Genomic DNA, 20,192 nt, shown 5'->3' with positions numbered 1-20,192 from the left:
GTACCAATTTACAGTACACAAGTGTTCTCTCTTCTCCACATCCTCTCCAGCATTTATCTCTTGACTTTTTGATGAATGCCATTCTAACAGCTGTGAGGAGATATCTCATTGTGGTTTTGATTTTCATTTCCCTAATGTTTAGTGATGTTGACTACCTTGCCCTGTGGCTGTTGGCCATTTTTATATCTTCTTTGAAAGATGCCTATTTACTCATTTTTAATATTTAAATTTTTGATGTATGGTATATTTAGCATAATCTTATATTCATTTTTTCCAAATCGTTAGAAATTTTTGTAAGTAATACTTTGAATGACTGTTTAATGTTCTGTCAAATGGATGTACTCAGTTTAATCGCACATTGCTGGACATGAGTTTGTATCTGTGTTTACAGTGTATAAATACCAGTGTGATAAACATAAACCTCACCCACACAAATCTTTGATTATTTCTTTTGGGTTCATTCCTAGAAGTGTTATTGCACCAATGGATGTGAACTGATAGGACTGTTGATACATGATGCTAGATTGCTTTCTAGAATAGTTTGTCAATGATGTCTGGGACTGAGAGGTCTTTAAATATTATCTTTTTACTCTTTTTCCAGAAATCTGAGTGGATGACAACAACTTGTAATCATGCACTTTATGCTATTTGTGACGTATTTACCCAGTTTTATGAAGCTTTGAATGAAGTTCTTCTTTCTGATATATTTGCACAGTTGCAGTGGTGTGTAAAACAAGGTATTCTATGTCTCTAGGCATCATTTATCTTGACATAGTCCTTCATGAGAGACTTATTTTTTCCACATATAAAAGCATGGCTATAATGACAAAGAGTACACACTGTATCATTTCATTCAAGGGTGGGGAACCTTTTTTCTGCCAAGGGCCATTTTGATACTTATAACATCATTCACAGGCCATACAAAATTATCAGCTTAAAAATTCGCTGCTATATTTGGTCAAACATTTAATAACTCACCCTAATGCCTTAGCAGGGCCTGACCAAATGATTTTCCCAGCCTTAGGCGGCCCTCGAGCTGGATGTTCCCCACCCCTAATTTCATTGGTGAAAATGTATTTTTAAAATTTTAATTAGAACATAAAAACAATCAACCAAGTCAGCTTATATTTCTTTAAGATGGGATGTATTTTTATATTTTAAAAGATGTACCTTTTTGTAAGTTACACTATTCTTTTCTGTTTTTGTCTGTGTTTAAAATTTTCTATAATAAAATGTTTTTTAAATGTACTGTGGGAGCCCTAACTGGTTTGGCTCAGTGGATAGAGCATCAGCCTGTGGACTCAAGGGTCCCAGGTTCGATTCCGGTCAAGGGCATGTACCTTGGCTGCGGGCACATCCCCAGTGGGGGGCGTGCAGGAGGCAGTTGATCGATGTTTCTCGCTTATCGATGTTTCTAACTCTCTATCCCTCTCCCTCCCTCTCTGTAAAAAATCAATAAAATATATTTTAAAAAAATAAAATAAAATAAATGTACTGTGGGAGTCAAGAGCAATAGCTTCATCGATGGACATTTTTTGTTTTAATACTTAGGTGTTTATTTAGTGTGCATTAGGAAAAATACCCACATAGCACATTAGATCTGGATGCATTAGATAGTTTTGGCTTCGTAAGATGAGGCTTAATTTAAGCTTTTCAAAAAGTGACTCAGTTTTAAAATAAATGATAAAGCAGTTTATACTGATATGGCAAAAATTGGAAAAATAGAATTTGAATGACTACATTTTTAAAAGCACTGTTCTGATATTTCCCATCTTCTTTTACCATTTCTCATACAAGAAGCCAGTTAATTAGGTAGCAAAATGTTGACCTTCTTCCGATCCCTAGCAGTAAAGTTATGAGAAATAATTTCTCCCCCACTTGAACTATAAAAATGTTAATACTATCTGTAGCAATCCTGCATTAATTAAAAGCCTATAAACCCACCAGTGGCATAGTCTCCACTTCACAACATGAAGCATCAGCAATCTGTTTGGAATCAAAGAGCAGTTGAAGTTTAATGATAGATATTATTTTATTTTACAGATAATGAGCAGTTGGCTCGATCAGGTACAAATTGCTTAGAAAACTTAGTAATATCCAATGGAGAGAAATTCAGTCCTGATGTCTGGGATAAAACGTGCAGTTGTATGATGGATATTTTCAAAACAACCATCCCACATGTGTAAGTGTTAGTGTGATTGTCGTTATTTGTTTGTGTGTGCAGTGGAGCTTAGAGCTCTGCGTTGCCTTTCAAGTGATCATTTTCCTTTTCTGCATTTTCTCAAGTTTGCTGACGTGGAGGCCTGTGGGAATGGAGGAAGACTCATCAGAAAAACATTTGGTAAGATTTCTTTTTGGTTCTCTTTCCTCATTTTATAGTAAAAGATTTAGCAGCCCAAAGAGTTAATGCTTTCCTGGTGGGAAGTGAGTTAAAATCGTTATAAGATCTAAAAACGATATATGTTCATTAACACGGTTTTTCAAAAGTGTAGAAAAATATTACGAAAATAAGTCATCTCACTCAATAAAAAACACAAAACATTTCTAGTTTTTTCTTATATGACTGCACTCACGTAACCCACATATTTGAAATTTGGCTTACTTGGCACATAATGTATTAACATTTTCCCATATTTTAAATATTCTCTGAGAACAGCCTTTTCAGTAGCTGCACGTTATTATAATTTATTTAATGCATTCTCCCTTGTTGGATAGGTCAGTTCCCATACTTCACTGTTATAAATACTTCTGTGTAATTATCTTTATTTATAATCCTCCTAAGTAGAGAGTGCTTTTTCTCTCCACCAATGAAGTAGTAGTTTTTAGGGGGTTTTTTTGTTTGTTTGCTTGTTTTCAGAATAAATTAATCATTTGTATAGAAAAGAATGTTCAGTATATGCCATACTTTCATACCTGGCTTTCCAACTAAGCAAGGATTAACTAGAGCAGTGATGGCGAACCTATGACACAGGTGTCAGAGGTGACATGTGAACTCATTTTTTTGGTTGATTTTTCTTTGTTAAATGGCATTTAAATATATAAAATAAATATCAAAAATATAAGTCTTTGTTTTACTATGGTTGCAAATATCAAATAATTTCTATATGTGACACCAGAGTTAAGTTAGGGTTTTTCAAAATGCTGACACGCCAAGCTCAAAAGGTTCGCCATCACTGAACTAGAGTATCAGCTGCAGCATGTTGACACTTACTAAACGTTAACAATACATTGGCTGTATAACGGAAGTTATACACAGACTACCAAGTAGTAGTTGTTTTTTGTGTGCAGCAGCATAAAGTTCTAATTCAAGTCCCACTTTAAAATACTTCGGTTTTCAAGTATTTTACAAGTGTTTGTAATTTATTTTAAATGTGTTTTTATATTGATTTCAGAGAGGAAAGAAGGGGAGAGAGATAGAAACATCAATGATGAGAATCATCAATCAGCTGCCTCCTGGACCACGCATGCATGCACACACACACAAACACACAGACCCACACAATTGAGCCCGCAACCCGGGCATGTTCCCTGACCAAAAACCGAACCGTGACCTCCTGATTCATGGGTCAACACTCAGCCACACCAGCCGGGCAGTGTTTGTAATATTAACGTCTATTCCCAAATAACAAAAAGGGCATTAGATTTCAAAAGGCATTTTGGGATATAGCAACTTTTTTTGAAGCCCATTATTTAAACTTTCTGGTGGGTTTTTTTCATTTTATAACTTTTTTATTTTTTCAATTATGGTTGACATATTCAATATTATATTAGTTTCAGGTATATAGCATCGTGGTTAGACATTTATATAACTTACAAAGTAATCCCCCCAATAAATCCAGTATCCCCATGACACCATACATAGCTATTAAACTCTGTCTTCTGTAGTCAGTTTAAAAAGGAAAAAGGGCGAGCTATTGCACTAGTTTATTTTTTAATTTGATCTCATTAAAATTTGGTCATGCTCATTGTTAAATCATATGTCGAGAAATGCCCTCTAAATTGGAATGAGAAAACATGAAGGTTTAATGGAGGGAAGAAATCATTGAAATTCGTAATCTTTCCTGTGCAGCCTCTGAGAAGTGTCACTTTAAGAATGCAATGTAATTGTACTTCAAGCTGAGCAAGACACTTACTTACGTTTAAGTTGGGCCCCAGTGTTAAAACAGGCACCGCTCTCCTTAGGTGCTGAATTACAGATGAAGAGAAAGTGACCGTTGTTTTTCTCTCTGGTTTACTTTTAGGATGTGGATTTGGACCGCCAGTCTCTAAGCAGCATAGACAAAAATGCCTCTGAGAGAGGCCAGAGCCAGCTCTCTAACCCCACTGATGAGAGCTGGAAAGGTAGACCATACGCAAGTAAGACCACTTTTTTATTTTTTATTTATTTTAAATAGGTAACACATTTACATGGTTCAGATACTCAGAAGACACAAAAGGGTAAACATGATTAGCCTTTCCACGCTGTGCCTCAGTCTGCCAGTTCCTTCCCATCTGGCCGCCAGTACCACCAGTTTCTTATGTGCCTTTCCAGAGACATTTGTTCATATGCAAGAAATGCTTATCCATAACACACCAATATATATGTACACATAGACAGATAGTTACAGATATATAGATATACTACATATAGATACTGTATATACATTTACATCAATTCTCTCCTCTTTATGCAAATTGTAGAATACTATGCATTATTATTTTATCACTTAATATATCTTAGAGCTTATTCAAAATCAGTACCTAAGCAGCTTTCACATTCTTCTGCACGATTGTATATTATTTCAGTCTGTAGGTGTTATTTGTGTAATTGGGTCCCTACAAAAAGACATTTGTATTATTCCCACTATTTTTATGTTACAGTCAATACTGCATGAATCACCTAGTGTGCATCATTTATGAATTTATCTGTTACCATATGACCCAAATTTCTAGTCATTGGATTGCTGGGTTAACTGATAAGTGCTATTTGCCATTTTGGCAGATAAGTCCAGATTGCTGCCCATTAAGTTTATACCTGTTTACATGATCTCTGGAAACACCTAGGTGATATTTGGTATATTTGGAGTCATTTTAATTTGCAGCTTTTTAATAATGAGTGAGACTGAGCCATTTTTTAATGTGTTTAAGAAGCAGTTCTATTTTCTTTTCTATGAACTATCTGTTCATAATCTTTGCTCATTTTGTATTGGTTGTTGCTCTTTTTTTATTGGTTTGGAGGAGCTCTTGTTGTGCTAGAGATCCCTTTTCTGGATGTTAGCTTCAAATTACTTTTACCAATTTGTATCTTATGGTGTTGCTTCTGGTGTTTTTTGCTGTCTGTCATTTTCTTAAAAAAATATGTTTACCAGTTGCTATGAGCCAAGCACTGAACAGTGTGTTTCATGTGTGTGACCCCATGTAACCCTTATGCTAGCCCTCTGAGGTGGTAGTTTTACATTTCAGTGGCCTGGGACTCAAACCCATGGCATGACCTGCCATATGTAGTAGAGTTGTGATTCAGGCACACTTTGGCTAACTGAGAAATCAGAACCGTTCTGATGTGAGTCTGCTCTTTTTAAAGTTATGTGCCCCATTGTTTTTCTTCCTTACATACTCACCCACTTCTCAACATGCCAGGCTGTAGGTGTTAGCATTGCCATTAACTTCTAAACAGCACATCAGACAAAGCCATGTGTTCATTATCTTTTGAAGGCATAAAATCTAATCCCCCTTGAAATGCATTACCAAGGCACCATGCTGGAGACTGATGCACTGTTCCCACTAACCAGCACAGCCATTTCCCCATGTCCCTGAGAGCATGAGCACTGTTGCCTCATCAACTCCAGGTAAAGGGCTGGCTTGTGTATGGGGAGCAAGTGTAGAACCACTGTCAGTGCAGCGAAACAGCTGTACCCTGAGAGACGCCTGGGACTCAAGACCCTGCCATCCCTCCAAGGAGCATGTTGGTTTCTCCAGGCTCCCATCTCGCCTCCCTTCTGGGCTTCAGCTCAGTGAGCAGAACAGCAGGAGAATCTCTTACTCTGCTTGTATTGTTTTCTTTCCTTGTTCTTATTTTTGGTCAATGATGCATAATTGAATTGGTGTAAGTTACAACATTGCAACTCCACTGTATTCATTTTAATTAAAATGAATTCTCCATGGAGATCTTACATAATTTCATAGCCACTTTCAAAAACTTGAAGATGACCCATGCTTATTTGCCGTCACTAAACACTTCATTTAGTGTTTTCCATATTCTGATTCTATAACAGTAAGTTGAATAGAAATCTATACTTTTACTATAGTTAAGTCAATTAACACCTATGAAGTGCCTGACATAGGCTGCCCCTGAGCCCAGGAATTTAGAAGAAAAGATGGCTGCAACACTAGTCAGAGTCTAGCAGAAACCCCACCGATAATACGGACAGGGAAAATTCAACATAAAGAATTATTAACTAGTCAAAGATGGATAACCACCAAAAGGGGTACACGACTCTTGAAGTAGGAAATGCAGAAAGCAATCCTGTCTCCAGGGCAATCCAGAACTAAGAACTTAAATGAGCCCCGCCCTTCAAGACCCAGATACAACCTCTTAGGAGCGTCTGGCCACCATAGGAACCTGTGGCCTCCTGTGTCTAGGGCACAGCCCTGAGCTGCTCTGCAGGCGTGGCCCACAAGGTGACTGGAGGACACTGGACTTCCATAGCTGACTCCTCTCCTTCTTCGGGTCTTGGTCTTTGGTCAAATACTACATTTTCAGAGAGGCCTCTCCTGACCACATTGCTTAAATTTGCAAACCAATCCTGACCCCATCTTTACCTTATCCCCACCCCTACGTACGTCTTCATCATTTGACATACTCTATCATACACTTAGATACCTTGTTTGTTGTCTGTTTCTTCCATGAGAGCAGGGATTTTTATCTTGCTTATTCATTGTTAGGCCACAGCATCAAGAACCGTGCCTGGCACATAGTAGGAGCTCAGTGAATATTTATCCAATGCTGGCTAAATTATTATTAGGGTTAATCTTTATCATCTAATATAGATCAGAAACTGTTTGCCAGCCTCCTCATCAAGTGCGTGGTCCAGTTGGAATTGATACAAGCCATTGACAACATCGTGTTCTACCCAGCAACAAGCAAAAAAGAAGATGCAGAGCACATGGTTGCTGCCCAGGTAATGAAAGCAGGCCTTGAAGGGCATCCTTGCCCCTGGGGAAGTTGTGCAGGTGCAGTGGTGTGCTGGAACCAGCTGGTCCTGGCTCGCAAGAGCCCATCATGCTCGTCTTTTCCCAACCCCGTGTTCAACATCATATTGGCCCTAGCCGGTTTGGCTCAGTTGGTAGAGCATCGGCCTGTGGATTGAAGGGTCTCAGGTTCGATTCTGGTCAAGGGCACATGCCTGGGTTGTGGGCTCGATCCCCGGTTGGAGGCATGCAGGAGTCAGCCAATCAGTGATTTTCTCTCATCACTGATGTTTCTATCTCTCTCTCCCTCTCCCTTCCTTTCTGAAATCAATAATATATTTTTTAAAAATAATAATATTGGTAGCTTCAGATTGGCCGAGATGGAAGTATGTACACCACAGAAATCAGCAAACGCTAAACATCAGGGCTTCTTTTTATTTTTATTCCCCAGAGAGCCAATTTACCAGCATACCATTTCTCAGATGCCATCCCCACATTTAATGTTATTAATCACAGGACTACTTCTCATAATTGGTATATAATTTAACTGCAAATAACTGAGAGGGAAACATATGCAGATAATACCAGTTTTTCCTTGAGAAAGTTCACGTTTTGTTTTACATACGCAATCTTCTGTGCACACCAGTATTCTTGGAAATAGAGAATTGAGTGTCCAAAACATGGACAGTAACCTTACACCATGGGTTTCAAACTTAGGTGCCTCAGGGGCTAGCAGATCCTGTGAGTGCTTGCTGCAGGCTGGGTGTTTTTGACAGAGAGCCCCAGTCAGAGCCAAAGCCACATCCAGCTCCAGTGGTGCTGCTGTAGGGGAGGCAAGTCTTAATGGTCTTCCAGTTTTCAGGAGAAACCAGAATTAAGATAGTGTCAGATGGGAAATCACCTAATTAAGTACTATAATTACTGATAAACAAAACATCTGTGGGCCAAAGGCTGTATTTTTTAAGTGTACAATTTGGTGGTTTTAGTATATTCACAAAGTTGTACAAATATCACCACGGTCTAATTCCAGAATATTTTTTGTCACTGCCAAAGGGAATGCCCTAACCATTAGCAGTCACTTTCCATTCCCTTCTGGTTCCAGCCCTTAGTAACCACTAATCAAATCTACTTCTGGATTTGCCTAATCTGGTTATTTCATGTTAATGGAATCATATAATATGTGTGCTTTGGTGTCTGGCTTCTTTAACTTAGCATAATATTTTCTAGTTCCATTCATGTTGCAGCCGGTATCAGTACTTTATTATTATTAAACTAGTGGCTCAGTTCATGAAATTCGTGCACGGGGGGAGGGGGGGTCCCTCAGCCCAGCCTGCACCCTCTCCAATCAGGGACCCCTTGGGGGATGTCCAACTGCCAGTTTAGGCCCAATCACAATCTGGGACCACTGGCTCCTAATCGCTCACCTGCCTGCCTGATCGCCCCTAACTGCCTCTGCCTGCCTGCCTGATTGCTTCTAACCCCTCTGCCTGCCTGCCTGATCGCCCCTAACCCCTCTGCCTGCCTGCCTGATCGCCCCTAACCTCTCTGCCTGCCTGCCTGATCGCCCCTAACCTCTCTGCCTGCCTGCCTGATCACCCCTAACTGCCTCTTCCTGCCTGCCTGATCGCTTCTAACCCCTCTGCCTGCCTGCCTGATCGCCCCTAACCTCTCTGCCTGCCTGCCTGATCGCCCCTAACTGCTGTCCCCTGCTGGCCAATTTGGTTCTGATTGGTCAGTTTCTATGCCAGTCAGCATCAAAAGCTCCGCCTCCAAGGCAGCCATTGGCTCCTCACACCCAGATTTGGTTCTGATTGGTCGGTTTCTATGCCAGTCAGCATCTCTGGACCTGATCAGAGAGGTGGGGCTGGTCAGCAGCCCCCTTGGAGGCCCAGAGAAAAACAGAGGCGCAGCTGCTGGTGAAGCCCCGAGAGAAAAGAGAGAGGCAACGGCTGATCAACAGCTGCCATGGAGGCTGCAGATCAGACCCTGCCTCTCTCTGGGACTGACTTCCCGTGTTTGGTCAAGCCTTCGTTCAGTCGTTATGGACCCTGGGTTTTTATGTATTAGGATACTAGAGACCTGATGCACAGAATTCGTGCAAGGGGCTCGGCCCTCTCAGCCACAGCGGTTTGCCTCAGCCCTCGCAGCCCCAGCTTCGTCCAGAAGGACGTCTGGAAGGTTGTTTGGCTGTCTGATCTAATTAGCATATTATGCTTTTATTATTATAGATAGGTTTATAAGGACTCTCAGTTCTGTTACATGGATCTTTATGTCTACCTTTATGCCAGTTACCACAAGTCTTGATTACTGCAGCTTTTTATTGAGTTTTGAAATTGGAAAGTATGAGTCTTCAAACTTTGTGCTTTTTTTATATATGTATGAGTTTATTTGAGCCAAACTGATGACATTGCCAGGAAGCAAGATCTCCAATGCTCTTCTTTTTTCAAGATATTTTGGCTTCTCTGTGTCACTTACATTTCATATGAATTTTAAGACAGCTTGTCAGTTTCTACAAAGAAGTCAACTGTGATTTTGATAAGCTGTTGACTCTATAGATCAATTTGGAGAATATTGCAAACTCTGCTCCTTTTGTCCTCTTGTAACCTCTGCCTTATGATGAAGAGGATGGGGTCCATTCCAAGAAGGCTTAAGGGATATAAAATCTCTGATTACATCTCACATCTCAGGCAACGTGTTCAATAAAAATTTCTAGCATTTCACACATGTTTTTATGCATTGTTTTCTTCACATTGGAAAGCACAGTTGTTGAACTTAACCCTTTGTTCACTGTAAGCATCTATAGACGCGGGGGTTTCTGTTTTGGATGCGTGGCAGTTAAATGGTTAAGTTCACTCATCACCTGATGAAGCTAAAGATTCCAGTTAGGCTTTGCTTAATAATTTCTGCCTTTCAGGGAGTATATTTTGGGACTTACACTTTCTGTCACAGAAAATACTACAGTTTGATTTTGCCATTTTCCAATTTCTTTATAAAATAAAAAGAGAACAATGCACTCCTGTAGTGAAATAATTGGAGAAATATACAGTGTTCATACCCTGAAGGCAATACTGACCAAACTGAAACATTGGCCAGCAAAGCCCTCCACTGTGCAAGAGCTCAGAATATTCTCTCACCAGACAGTGTGCAGAGTCTAAGTGGGAAATAGTTCAGGGTGTTGAGGAATGCAGTCTAGTCTGTCTTACACAGAGGACAGGACTTTTGGAGAGTATAACTCCCTGTATCAGATATTACAATGTCCAAAACCATTTCATCTTCCTTACTTAGTGCTCTGTCCTCCCCTCTAGCAAGACACGCTGGATGCGGACATCCACATAGAGACGGAGGATCAGGGCATGTATAAGTGCATGTCTTCCCAGCACCTCTTCAAGCTTTTGGACTGCTTGCAGGAGTCCCATTCATTCTCAAAAGCCTTCAACTCCAATTACGAGCAGCGAACTGTCCTATGGCGAGCAGGTGAGGACACACAGCAGATAGGACAGGCGGCCACAGTGGTTATCACCCTAAAACCTTAAAGCCTTTGAGAGGTTCCTGATATTGTACACATAGCTGCAATAACTTACCAACTATTTCCATGCTTGAGGGAGAAAGAAAGAAATTGCTGGATAGATTTTATCGCAGTACCAGGAATATTGCCTGACTTGTGAGAGATTCTCAGTAAGTTTTTGATGGAAAAACAAGTTGAAAGAATTGAATTGATGTAGTAAATAAAAAAATTTTTTACATTAGATTAAAATTATGTAGTTATATGATGATATAATAAGTGTAGTAGTCTAGGAGAAACAAAGCATTCATATATTTTCTGAAGCTTTTAGGGGTCCACTCTCTTCCTCACCTCCAAAAATATTTACATAAATCCTGGGGTGATGGTGGGAGGCTCATTTTTTTAATTTTGCACAATAGTGATACTTCATATAATTTTTGTATTACCATTACTTTAATCCCCAAATGCCTATTTTAATCCACAATTTTTAAATCTCATTTTTCTCTATGACTTTAAAATACCTAGATGTGCTGTCTTTGCCTATTATAAGGTCTTGCCTCTGAGAGTGGGTTACACATCTCTGTGGTTGATTGGTACTGCTTTGTTTAAGAAAATGTGTTCTTATGCGTGCTTTGTATGGCGGGGGGAGGGGGGGTGCTGGGGGAAGTTCTTGCAACATGCTAGAATCTTGAGAAGCTGAAACAAATGGCTTCACCAGCCAGTGAGCAGAGTCTAAGGGAGCAGAGAGCAGGCAGTGAGAACTGAGTGTGTCTTACACAGAGCATGGGTGAGCTGTCCTGACTGCCTTTACCTGGTATTATAGTTGAGCCGTATTAAGAATGTAAGCTCCCCCCCCCCCCAATCAATGAAAACACTTAAAAAAAAAAAAAAAAAGAATGTGAGCTGTTTGGGTACTTTTTACTAGATTAGATTAGCTTCCCAGATGATTTTCAGCAGTAACCTAGAATGTGCACAATTTCAGTGACTATTTGATCTCTAGGTTTTAAAGGCAAGTCTAAACCCAATCTTCTAAAACAAGAAACCAGCAGCCTGGCCTGTTGTCTGAGGATCCTGTTTCGAATGTATGTCGATGAGAACCGCAGGGATTCCTGGGAAGAAATACAGCAGCGACTCTTAAAGTAAGAAAATTGGTTTCTGATTAAATTTCTTATCTGTAATACACAAAATGCACCACGCAATACCATGAATTGAGAAGAGTAGGAGAAAAGCACCTCTACACTGATGTCCTTTCAAACTGTTTTCCTTCTCTTTGGTGACTTCATTTTCACTTTTCTTAATGCCCTGAAGGTGGCAGGGCCGCATTTCTTTAATTTGTAATTTTCTCAAGGTACAGAAACAGGGACAGTGAAACGTGCCCTGGACTCAGAGTCAGCAGGGCTGGAGTGAAGTCCTTGCTAGGTTCTCCTTCGAGCACTGTCAGCCCTAACATCCTATCATTTCTTTTTTCCAAGAGGAATGTATTAAATCATACAAATGCCAGGATGCACTTACTTTGATTGTGGGGAGGACAGTGGGATGCCATTGAGAGCTCCCCAGACAGAAAAAGTAGATTTTTGCCACCCAGCTTCTTGGGCAACTGTGAGCAAGATGCTATGTCAGAGCCTCCATTTACACCTTTTTTTCTTTTTAATATAGTTTTATTGATTTCAGAAAGGAAGGGAGAGAGATATAGAAAAAATCAGTAATGAGAGAGAATCATTAATTAGCTGCCTCCTGCACACACTCTATTGGGGATTGAGCCTGCAACCCAGCCATGTGCCCTGACTGTGAATCAAACCATAACTCTTGGTTCATAGGTCAACACTCAACTGCTGAGCCGGGCAGACCTGGTTCCATTTACACCTTTAAGATTTAAAACCAGCAGTACGCACTGCTACCCCTGTGCATCCGTGTGATAAGACTCGCTCCCAGCACTGCTGGTGGGCTGTATTGACAGGCTCTTTCTGGAAATCAGGTGTTGTTATAAATCAGGAACCTAAAAATGTTCACTTCTTTGTGTCAGTAATCCACTGTTACAGAATCTATTTAAGAAAATATCTAGAATATAGGAACAAGTATTCCCACACATAATATTAATTGTTGGCTTACTTATAAAAAGAAAACATTTAAAATAGCTCAAATGTGAAATTAAATTACAGTATAATCTATAATAGAGTACTATTATGCAGCCATTAAAAATAAAGTTTTTAAAAAATATTTTCCCTGATGTAGAAATTAGTAAGTTTCACCACACAAAAAAGCAGATGTAAAACTATGTATACTTAGGATTTTCAGCAGTGTTTTTTTTTTTTAATCATAAACGAAAAAGTTGGAAGAAAATACTAAGCCAAAATATTGTCATGTGTCCTTCAGGACAATAGAATTATGGATATTTTCCTCCTTTTTACTTTTATGCACTTTTCAGCTTCTTACAATGAGAGTATATGACTAACAAGTAATAAACTGAAAAAAGAATTAAAGGGCACACCAGTTGCTCATTTCAACAGAGATTTACCTACATAGTGGTGTAAAGTTTCTCTAAAGAAGATACGTAAATGTTTTTAGCATAACATGTTTAAAATGTTAGCAGTCGTATGTGATATGAGAAGAGAAAGGCAGGTTATAATTAACTGTGGATAATAAGCTCTCGCTTTTTGTGCTGCAAACACTGATTGAGCCCCAGCTGTGTGCCAGGCCTGAGCTTAGCTGACATTTAACATACGTAGTCCCTTTAATCTTCACAACGGCCCCTTGAGTTTGGTATAGTTACTTATCCCCATTTTACAGCTGAGGAAACTGAGGCTCAGCGATTTGCTCAGGATGGCACAGCCAGAGCAGGTGCTTGGTAAATACTCATTGTAAGAGTAAAGCATTCTCCGCTCAGTCGAACGTGAGCTGTTCATCCTTCGTTCCGTGTGCCCTTCTGATTCTTCTAGTGTGTGCAGTGAGGCTCTCGCCTACTTCATCACCGTGAACTCTGAAAGCCATCGGGAGGCCTGGACAAGTCTCCTGCTGTTACTCCTAACAAAAACCCTCAAAATAAACGATGAAAAGGTAAGCAAATAAACTGTGTCGCCACTAGGACATGGGTGTGGGTTGGCTTTTTCCTCAGAGTGCGAGTTAACTATCTTCTCAACTCTTCCAAGGATGGTGACATAACTAGTCCCATTGTACATGCATTGGGGAGGTTAGTTCATTACAGACACTGGAAGCCTTAGATTATTGGGTTTTTCTCTCGCAGAACCCAGCTGGGAAAGGCTGACGTTGAAGCCATAGCAACATGCATGCTATTCGGCGCTGTGGTGGTCTTCAGTGGGGCTGTGTTGGAAGAGGTTGAGATTGGGCAGCACCGGTCTCGCACTGGGAACTGGCTTTACTAAAACTAAAGTTGACTTTTGTAGCAAGCCTATCCCTAAGTGTGTGTTTGGAGTTGAATATAATGAAAAGAAGTTTTAATTGGCAAATTTTTTGTACCAACTTTCTAATAGCAAAAAAGCACCAATACCGCAAGAAGTTCCAGAGAGAGGTGAATACTTCTGTAAAATGAGTGCCCAAAAGCAGTTCTGTGTCTAATTTACTCTCTCTCCTCTCTCCCACCTCAAGTTTAAAGCACATGCTTCAAAGTACTACCCCTACTTGTGTGAAATTATGCAGTTTGACCTGATCCCTGAGCTCCGGGCAGTCCTGCGGAAATTCTTCCTACGGATAGGTGTTGTATATAAGATATGGATCCCAGAAGAGCCGTCACAGGCAGCAGGCACCCTGTCACCAGTGTGGTAGCCCTGGCCCTGCTGCCCTCCGGACACTCGCCACGCCACCTCTGCGGGCACATCTCCCGAAGGGGCAGATCCTAGAAACAGGGAGTCAGCATCTTGGAGCTCAGGATGGTCTGGGTAAAGCTGGCCTCTGCGCTGGTCCCTCAACGTCCTGAACAGGGCGTGCGGTGTTGTAGTAAACTGCTGCAGGCCCAGTTAGCACAGCGGGCGGGAGTCTCTCATCTCGTCATTCCATTCCCTGACTGAACTGCCGGTCAGACCTGTCGCTGCACGTGCTGTCCTCTCTAGGGACGTCCCATGATTGACTGGAACCATTTTGTCAGAGGAAGTCGCTCTCCTTTAAAATACTGGACATAGCTGTATCGGTTCGTGACTATTAGAGTCTGTTAATAAAATTTCTTGTAACGGCCAAGTGCCACCTCAGATGCTGGGTTTTGTTGTTGTTTGAGTGTGTTAGACAAGTTTGAGTGTTTGTCAGTTGTGAGTCAGCTGCAATAGATTAGTTTGGGGAGATGTAGGGGACAAAAGGAGGGTGTTTTTCCTGTTCTGTTTATGTCTGAGTGATTTTTAAAGTATTTTACAAAAACATATTGAAGATTTGATTAAGGCAGAGTTTCGTGATTAAGTTAGATGAGCGTGCAAGGTTAAAATGTAGTGCCTCCTGGCTCTGCCTGTTCTAGTAACTTGGGAAGAAAGACTATAGGGGGGAAAAAAATTTAATGAAGATGATTAGCCTTCCTTGAAGTAAGTACTTGTGGTGGATGGGTATCAAATTAAATTTCCAGGATACATTGTCCATCTCACACACTGAAATCTAATATATGAAGTAGTAATTTAAGAATTAATTTATATTTGCGTAAACCTTTTATTTGTACCTCAGAATCGTGAGTGGACCAATGGTTAGTGTCCCTCTCTGCACAGTCCCCAGTGCAGGGTCCTCGAGAGAGGGCAGTGGCTGTGCGGGAGACAGTTGCTCTGAACCTCCTCAGGCCCGTGTGTGGATCCAACCAGAACAGACCTGTGCTGTTGTGGGGCCAGCATAGCTGGTCTGTGACCTTGGCAGGAGGCGACATGTGCCCAGTGCTTCTGCTGATCTGAGCCCAGGAGCTGAATTCTTTGGAAGGTTCGATTCTGAGGCCCTTTCTGTGTTAACAATGGTGCAATATTCTTAGCTGCAGTAGACCTGGATTCTGATGCACCTTATGTGAAAGCAGGCTGTGTACAGGTCGGCCCAAAGCCTGCGAGCAGGATATTTGGAAGTTCACGTTGTTGTGAGTCCGTGAGAAAGAGCACACCTCATTCTCTGCCCTCTCGCCCACTGCTCACCAAGAGCAGCTCAGCATCAGGAAAGGTGTTACACAGTTTTTAACGCATTCAGACTTCTACCTATGCCCTTTAGTCCTGTAAATTGGGTTGTATCGATGTCAACTCTGGTGCCTTAGAAGTTAGTAAGTTGGGAACCTATCTATAAAAGCAGATATTTTTTTTCTTTATAGAGAAGGATTTCTGGTGCTTTTGTTTATTAAGAAACCCATTTCCTAAATGTTTTCCTTTTTAACAGCCTTGAGAAATGTTTGGTTTGGGCCAGCAGTACTCTGTCTACTTTTTTCTTTCTCCAAAAGTGTTTTCATTTCTTTACCAAAGAAAAAAAGCAGGCTTATGTTTTTACATTATTTACACACATTTAAGAGGAACTATATAACAGGAAGGGACACGGGAGAGCACATTGGACTGACTTGTCTTGAGTCCCTTACATCTTGGCACTGAACTTGGGAGCTCTGTTCTAAGACTGACTGACTCCTGGTACGATGGTCTGTCACAGCCCCAACAAGTCAGTCATCTCCATCGACATTTGTACGTAAGGCATAAATGGGGAACACGCATGTTCATTACATTTTCGGTACAGCTGCATCCCTGATTGGGATTTTTCCTTTCCTTCTGAGACTGTCATATGACATTTGCTTCCTCGAAGGTGACTGCAAGACTTTTCCAGTATATTCCTGCCTTCTCTTTAATTTTTGCCTCCTTTTGCGGAGTAAGAAATGTGTAGTACATTCTGTTACATGCTGAAACATTCAGGCTTCCATTTCTTTTTAACTTTATCTTTTAAATGATTCAATTTTCTAAATGAGGCATTTGAATTGTACCAGCGTGGACTTTTAAACACTGGACGTAAAACCATGAAGGGTAATTTTTCTTGTCTCCGGACCGTGACCTACAGAGGAAATCTGTTACCTCCAGTAATAAGCCATTCAGCCTAAATTCCACTTCTGTGTCGTGGTGAACATGGCTGGTGCCACTCAAACTAGTGAGAAGGGTGTGTGGCTCGCAGCACCGGCTGGGGCACCATGTGTTACCGAAGCTGAGGAGCAGCGTGCAGCGCTTCCAAGGCCTTACTTTCCCAGAATGCTGTAAGTGTTGATTACATGTGCTGGTCTCCAGAGAAGTTCTTGTTACTTCTGCTTTGAGCAATTTTGTTCTTCTTCATTGTCCTTTATAGAAATCACCAGCTTTGGTATCTTAACAACAAACAGATGGGAAATCTTATTTCAAATATGTATCTTTAGAATCAAACACACTTTTCCCCTGGTACTCGCACATACAACCAAAGAATATACATTATGGAAATTGTATAATATCTGGAAACACAACATTTTCCTCTGACAGGTGACTTTTGTACAAAATGCAAAAAGAAAAAAACTTTTTTTGTGGTTCCTTTGTGATTATGGCTATACACTTAGTAGTCTTTAGTAGTTATTAAAGGAACCTGTTGACAAAAGTATGACCATCTCATTCAGATGTTTGTTGTTATGATGCAAATGGTATTGGTTTAAACAGAAGCTGGATTCTCAATACTGCATTTTTTGAATTCTGTTTCTATATTTGTGTTAAGATAAACATAGCTTGAACTCACATGAAATCTTGGAGTTTTGCTATCAGCAGCTTTGTAGTTTGGGAAACAGAGAAACCAAAGCTGAATATTTAAAAGAATGAATATATCTGGAAATCCTTGCTGTCATAAAAAGACGCTCATCAAAGGTGTCGTTTTTCTCAGTGTTCTAATTTTTTTAAAAATTTTATCTGCATATTTACATCAAATATTTCCTTATGTGCAAAATATATGTTTTACCTTCTTAAAATGCCTAAACGTTAATAGCTACTTTTGTTTAATCTATACACGATGATTAAGTGCATTTAATATTGGTAATTTAATGAAAAGCATTCCTTGCCCAATGGATGTATACATTTTTGAAAGAATAAGCAGAATTATATAATATGAAATGCTATGTAAAGTTTTCTATGTAAAAATATTATGTATAATATGTTAAAATATCCCATGCTTTAATCAGGCGGTAAATCAATAAAGTTTTAAAAAGTAAAGCTGATTTTCATGGAGTAATTCATATGTATATCAAGCCATAGTTTGGGGTTAGTTTGTTCTTACGGTAGCTATAGCTTGTAGTTTAATAATGGGAGACTATTTTCAATATGTTTTTATTGACTTTTTAGAGAGAGAAGGGGGAGGGATAGAAATGTTGATGAGAGAGAAACATCAATCGGCTGCTTCTGAACATTCCCTACTAACGATCGAGCCCACAAACCCGGCATGTGCCCTGACTGGGAATCGAACTGGTGACCTCTTGGTTCCTGGGTTGATGCTCAGCCGCTGAGCCACACCAGTCGAACAATGGGAGAATATTAATTATGGGTTTGGGATTTTTTCGAGTACGGTTCCCCTTTTCTCCCTCCCTCCCCTACCCCGGGAAAGGGGGGGAAATCCAGTCATGAGACAATTCTTATTTATCTCTTGAACCCACTGTCCTTCATTAATTAGTTTGATCAGTGCATTTGTTCCCAAGAAAAGACAGATATCTCCTCTTGCTGGCATTGAGGGCAAGATTGCACTGGGAGACTCGCAGGGGAGCCAACTGGTCATTGAGTGGGAGGCCATTCTAAGGTTCACCCAGGATGCCCCCTTACGAAGACAGTAAGCTCGAGGCCTGGCTTCTCTGCCTCTGAATACAAAATCCATTCTTTCCGAAATATTCTAAAGTTGTAGATCATTATTGTACTTAAAATGCCCCACTGCTGGAATCGACTGACACGTTGTCATCCTTACTGATTCGCTGGAGTAAAACTCGGCGGCCCTACGCCTCAGGAGCTGCCAGTGCAGGCTTACAGAAGGACGCCCTTTCTCTGGCAAAGGCGTCTAAAGAGCATCTGGCCAGAGCAGATGGAGGCTGGGCTTTATGTAGAGCCGCAGCTTCCAGTTCTGTCCTCGGGACAGTGGCAACTTTGGTCGTCACCTGGGGGTGGGGGTGGGGGTTATTTGCTGCTGACACCTAGTTAATAGAAGCTGCTAACCAGGGAGGCTGCTGAACAGCCCCCACAAGGACTTGCCCAGCCCCAACGTCAACAGTGCTGAGGTCAAAAAGACTCAGCTTTAGTGACTTCCTTCCAAGTCCATAAAGGCTTCTTCAGCTTGGTTTGTGGGGCCTACAAGCCCACCGGTGCCATATACTCTCGGCATTCGTTGGCCTTCCTGTTAAAAAAGTCACTTTCTGTTAAAAAAGTCACTTTTTTTAAAAAGTCACTTCTGCTTACCCACTTTACCAAGGAAGCTTGCTGAGGTCACTAGTTGGGGAAGGACCAGCTCGGCTTGATTTAAAGTGCTACTTATTTAAGCATTTTGAAAGATAATGTCAGCCTTAATACTGCATTTGTACCCTGCCAACAGACGGGAACACATTTTAGGCAAAAGTAAGTTTCCATTTTCAAAGGACCAGAGTGGTTCCTGGGAATTTTTGCAAACTTATGTAAACATGCCTGTTGTCCAGTTTAAGAAATCTGCTGAATTGTCCTTGGTTAGCTATTTGTGTCATTTCTTGGGAGTTTCCAGCTCAGTAAATGCAACTGTATGCTCACAGCAAAAGGAAAGGAGAAAGGACGGGGCTGCCCCAAGGATTCTGGCAAAATGATTTTAGTTGTGTGTTTTTAACGCCTATTTCCAGACAAAAGCTGACCTTATCTGGTGCTCAGCTGACAATTGAGTCTTTGAGGAAAGTTTTATAGAAGTCAATTTTCATTTTTTCCCCAGAGACTCCCAATCTTTACATAACGCTTCTATAGCAGCAGTTCTCAACCTGTGGGTCCTGACCCCTTTGGCAGTCGAATTACCCTTTCACAGGGGTCGCCTAAGACCATCCTGCATATCAGATATTTACATTACGATTCATAACAGTAGCAACATTACAGTTATGAAGTAGCAACGAAAATAATTTTATGGTTGGGTCACAACATGAGGAACGGTACTTAAAGGGCCAGAAGGTTGAGAACCACTGTTCTATAGCATCCTCTTCATTAACCTAATTCAGATTTGCTTAAAGAATTTATCTTGATTTATTCTAAGAAATACTAGTGTGACCTGGAACTAATATAAAATAATACTGAGTTTCTGCACAGCAAAAGAAACCATCAATGAAATGAAAAGAGAGAGCCCACTGTATGGGAGAACATATTTGGCAATGATACATCTGATAAAGGGTTAATATCAAAAATATATAAAGAACTCATACAACTTAACAAAAGGAAGACAAGCAATCCAATTAAAAAATGGGCAAAGGACTAAATAGACACTTCTCCAAAGTGGACATACAGATGGCCAAGAGACATGAAAAAATCAAAACGACAATGAGGTATCACCACACACCTGTCAGAATGGCTATCGTCAACAAATCAACAAGTGA

The 20,192-nt window shown here is 40.6% G+C and overlaps 1 protein-coding gene across 4 annotated transcripts in view; it reads left to right on the top strand.

Moving 5' to 3' along the window:
• The window catches only part of ARFGEF2 (ADP ribosylation factor guanine nucleotide exchange factor 2), a 90,977-nt gene extending 73,151 nt beyond the window's left edge, over positions 1-17,826 (top strand). For 2 of the 4 annotated variants that reach the window (XM_059706805.1, XM_059706804.1), the window contains exons 31-39: positions 602-737; positions 2,044-2,182; positions 2,287-2,341; positions 4,242-4,356; positions 7,027-7,157; positions 10,473-10,641; positions 11,670-11,808; positions 13,606-13,723; positions 14,273-17,826. In XM_059706805.1, the coding sequence (XP_059562788.1) occupies positions 602-737; positions 2,044-2,182; positions 2,287-2,341; positions 4,242-4,356; positions 7,027-7,157; positions 10,473-10,641; positions 11,670-11,808; positions 13,606-13,723; positions 14,273-14,449 (1,179 nt within the window). In that variant the 3' untranslated portion in view covers positions 14,450-17,826. The other 2 variants (XM_059706807.1, XR_009454169.1) reach the window with 2 other exon arrangements.
• Positions 17,827-20,192: the final 2,366 nt, after the last annotated feature.

The sequence above is a fragment of the Myotis daubentonii genome, chromosome 8, assembly GCF_963259705.1.
Source record: "Myotis daubentonii chromosome 8, mMyoDau2.1, whole genome shotgun sequence".
In the NCBI taxonomy this organism is placed as follows: Eukaryota; Metazoa; Chordata; class Mammalia; order Chiroptera; family Vespertilionidae; genus Myotis; species Myotis daubentonii.
Note: the sequence above shows the minus strand (reverse complement) of the source record. Positions and strands in the feature narration are given on the sequence as shown.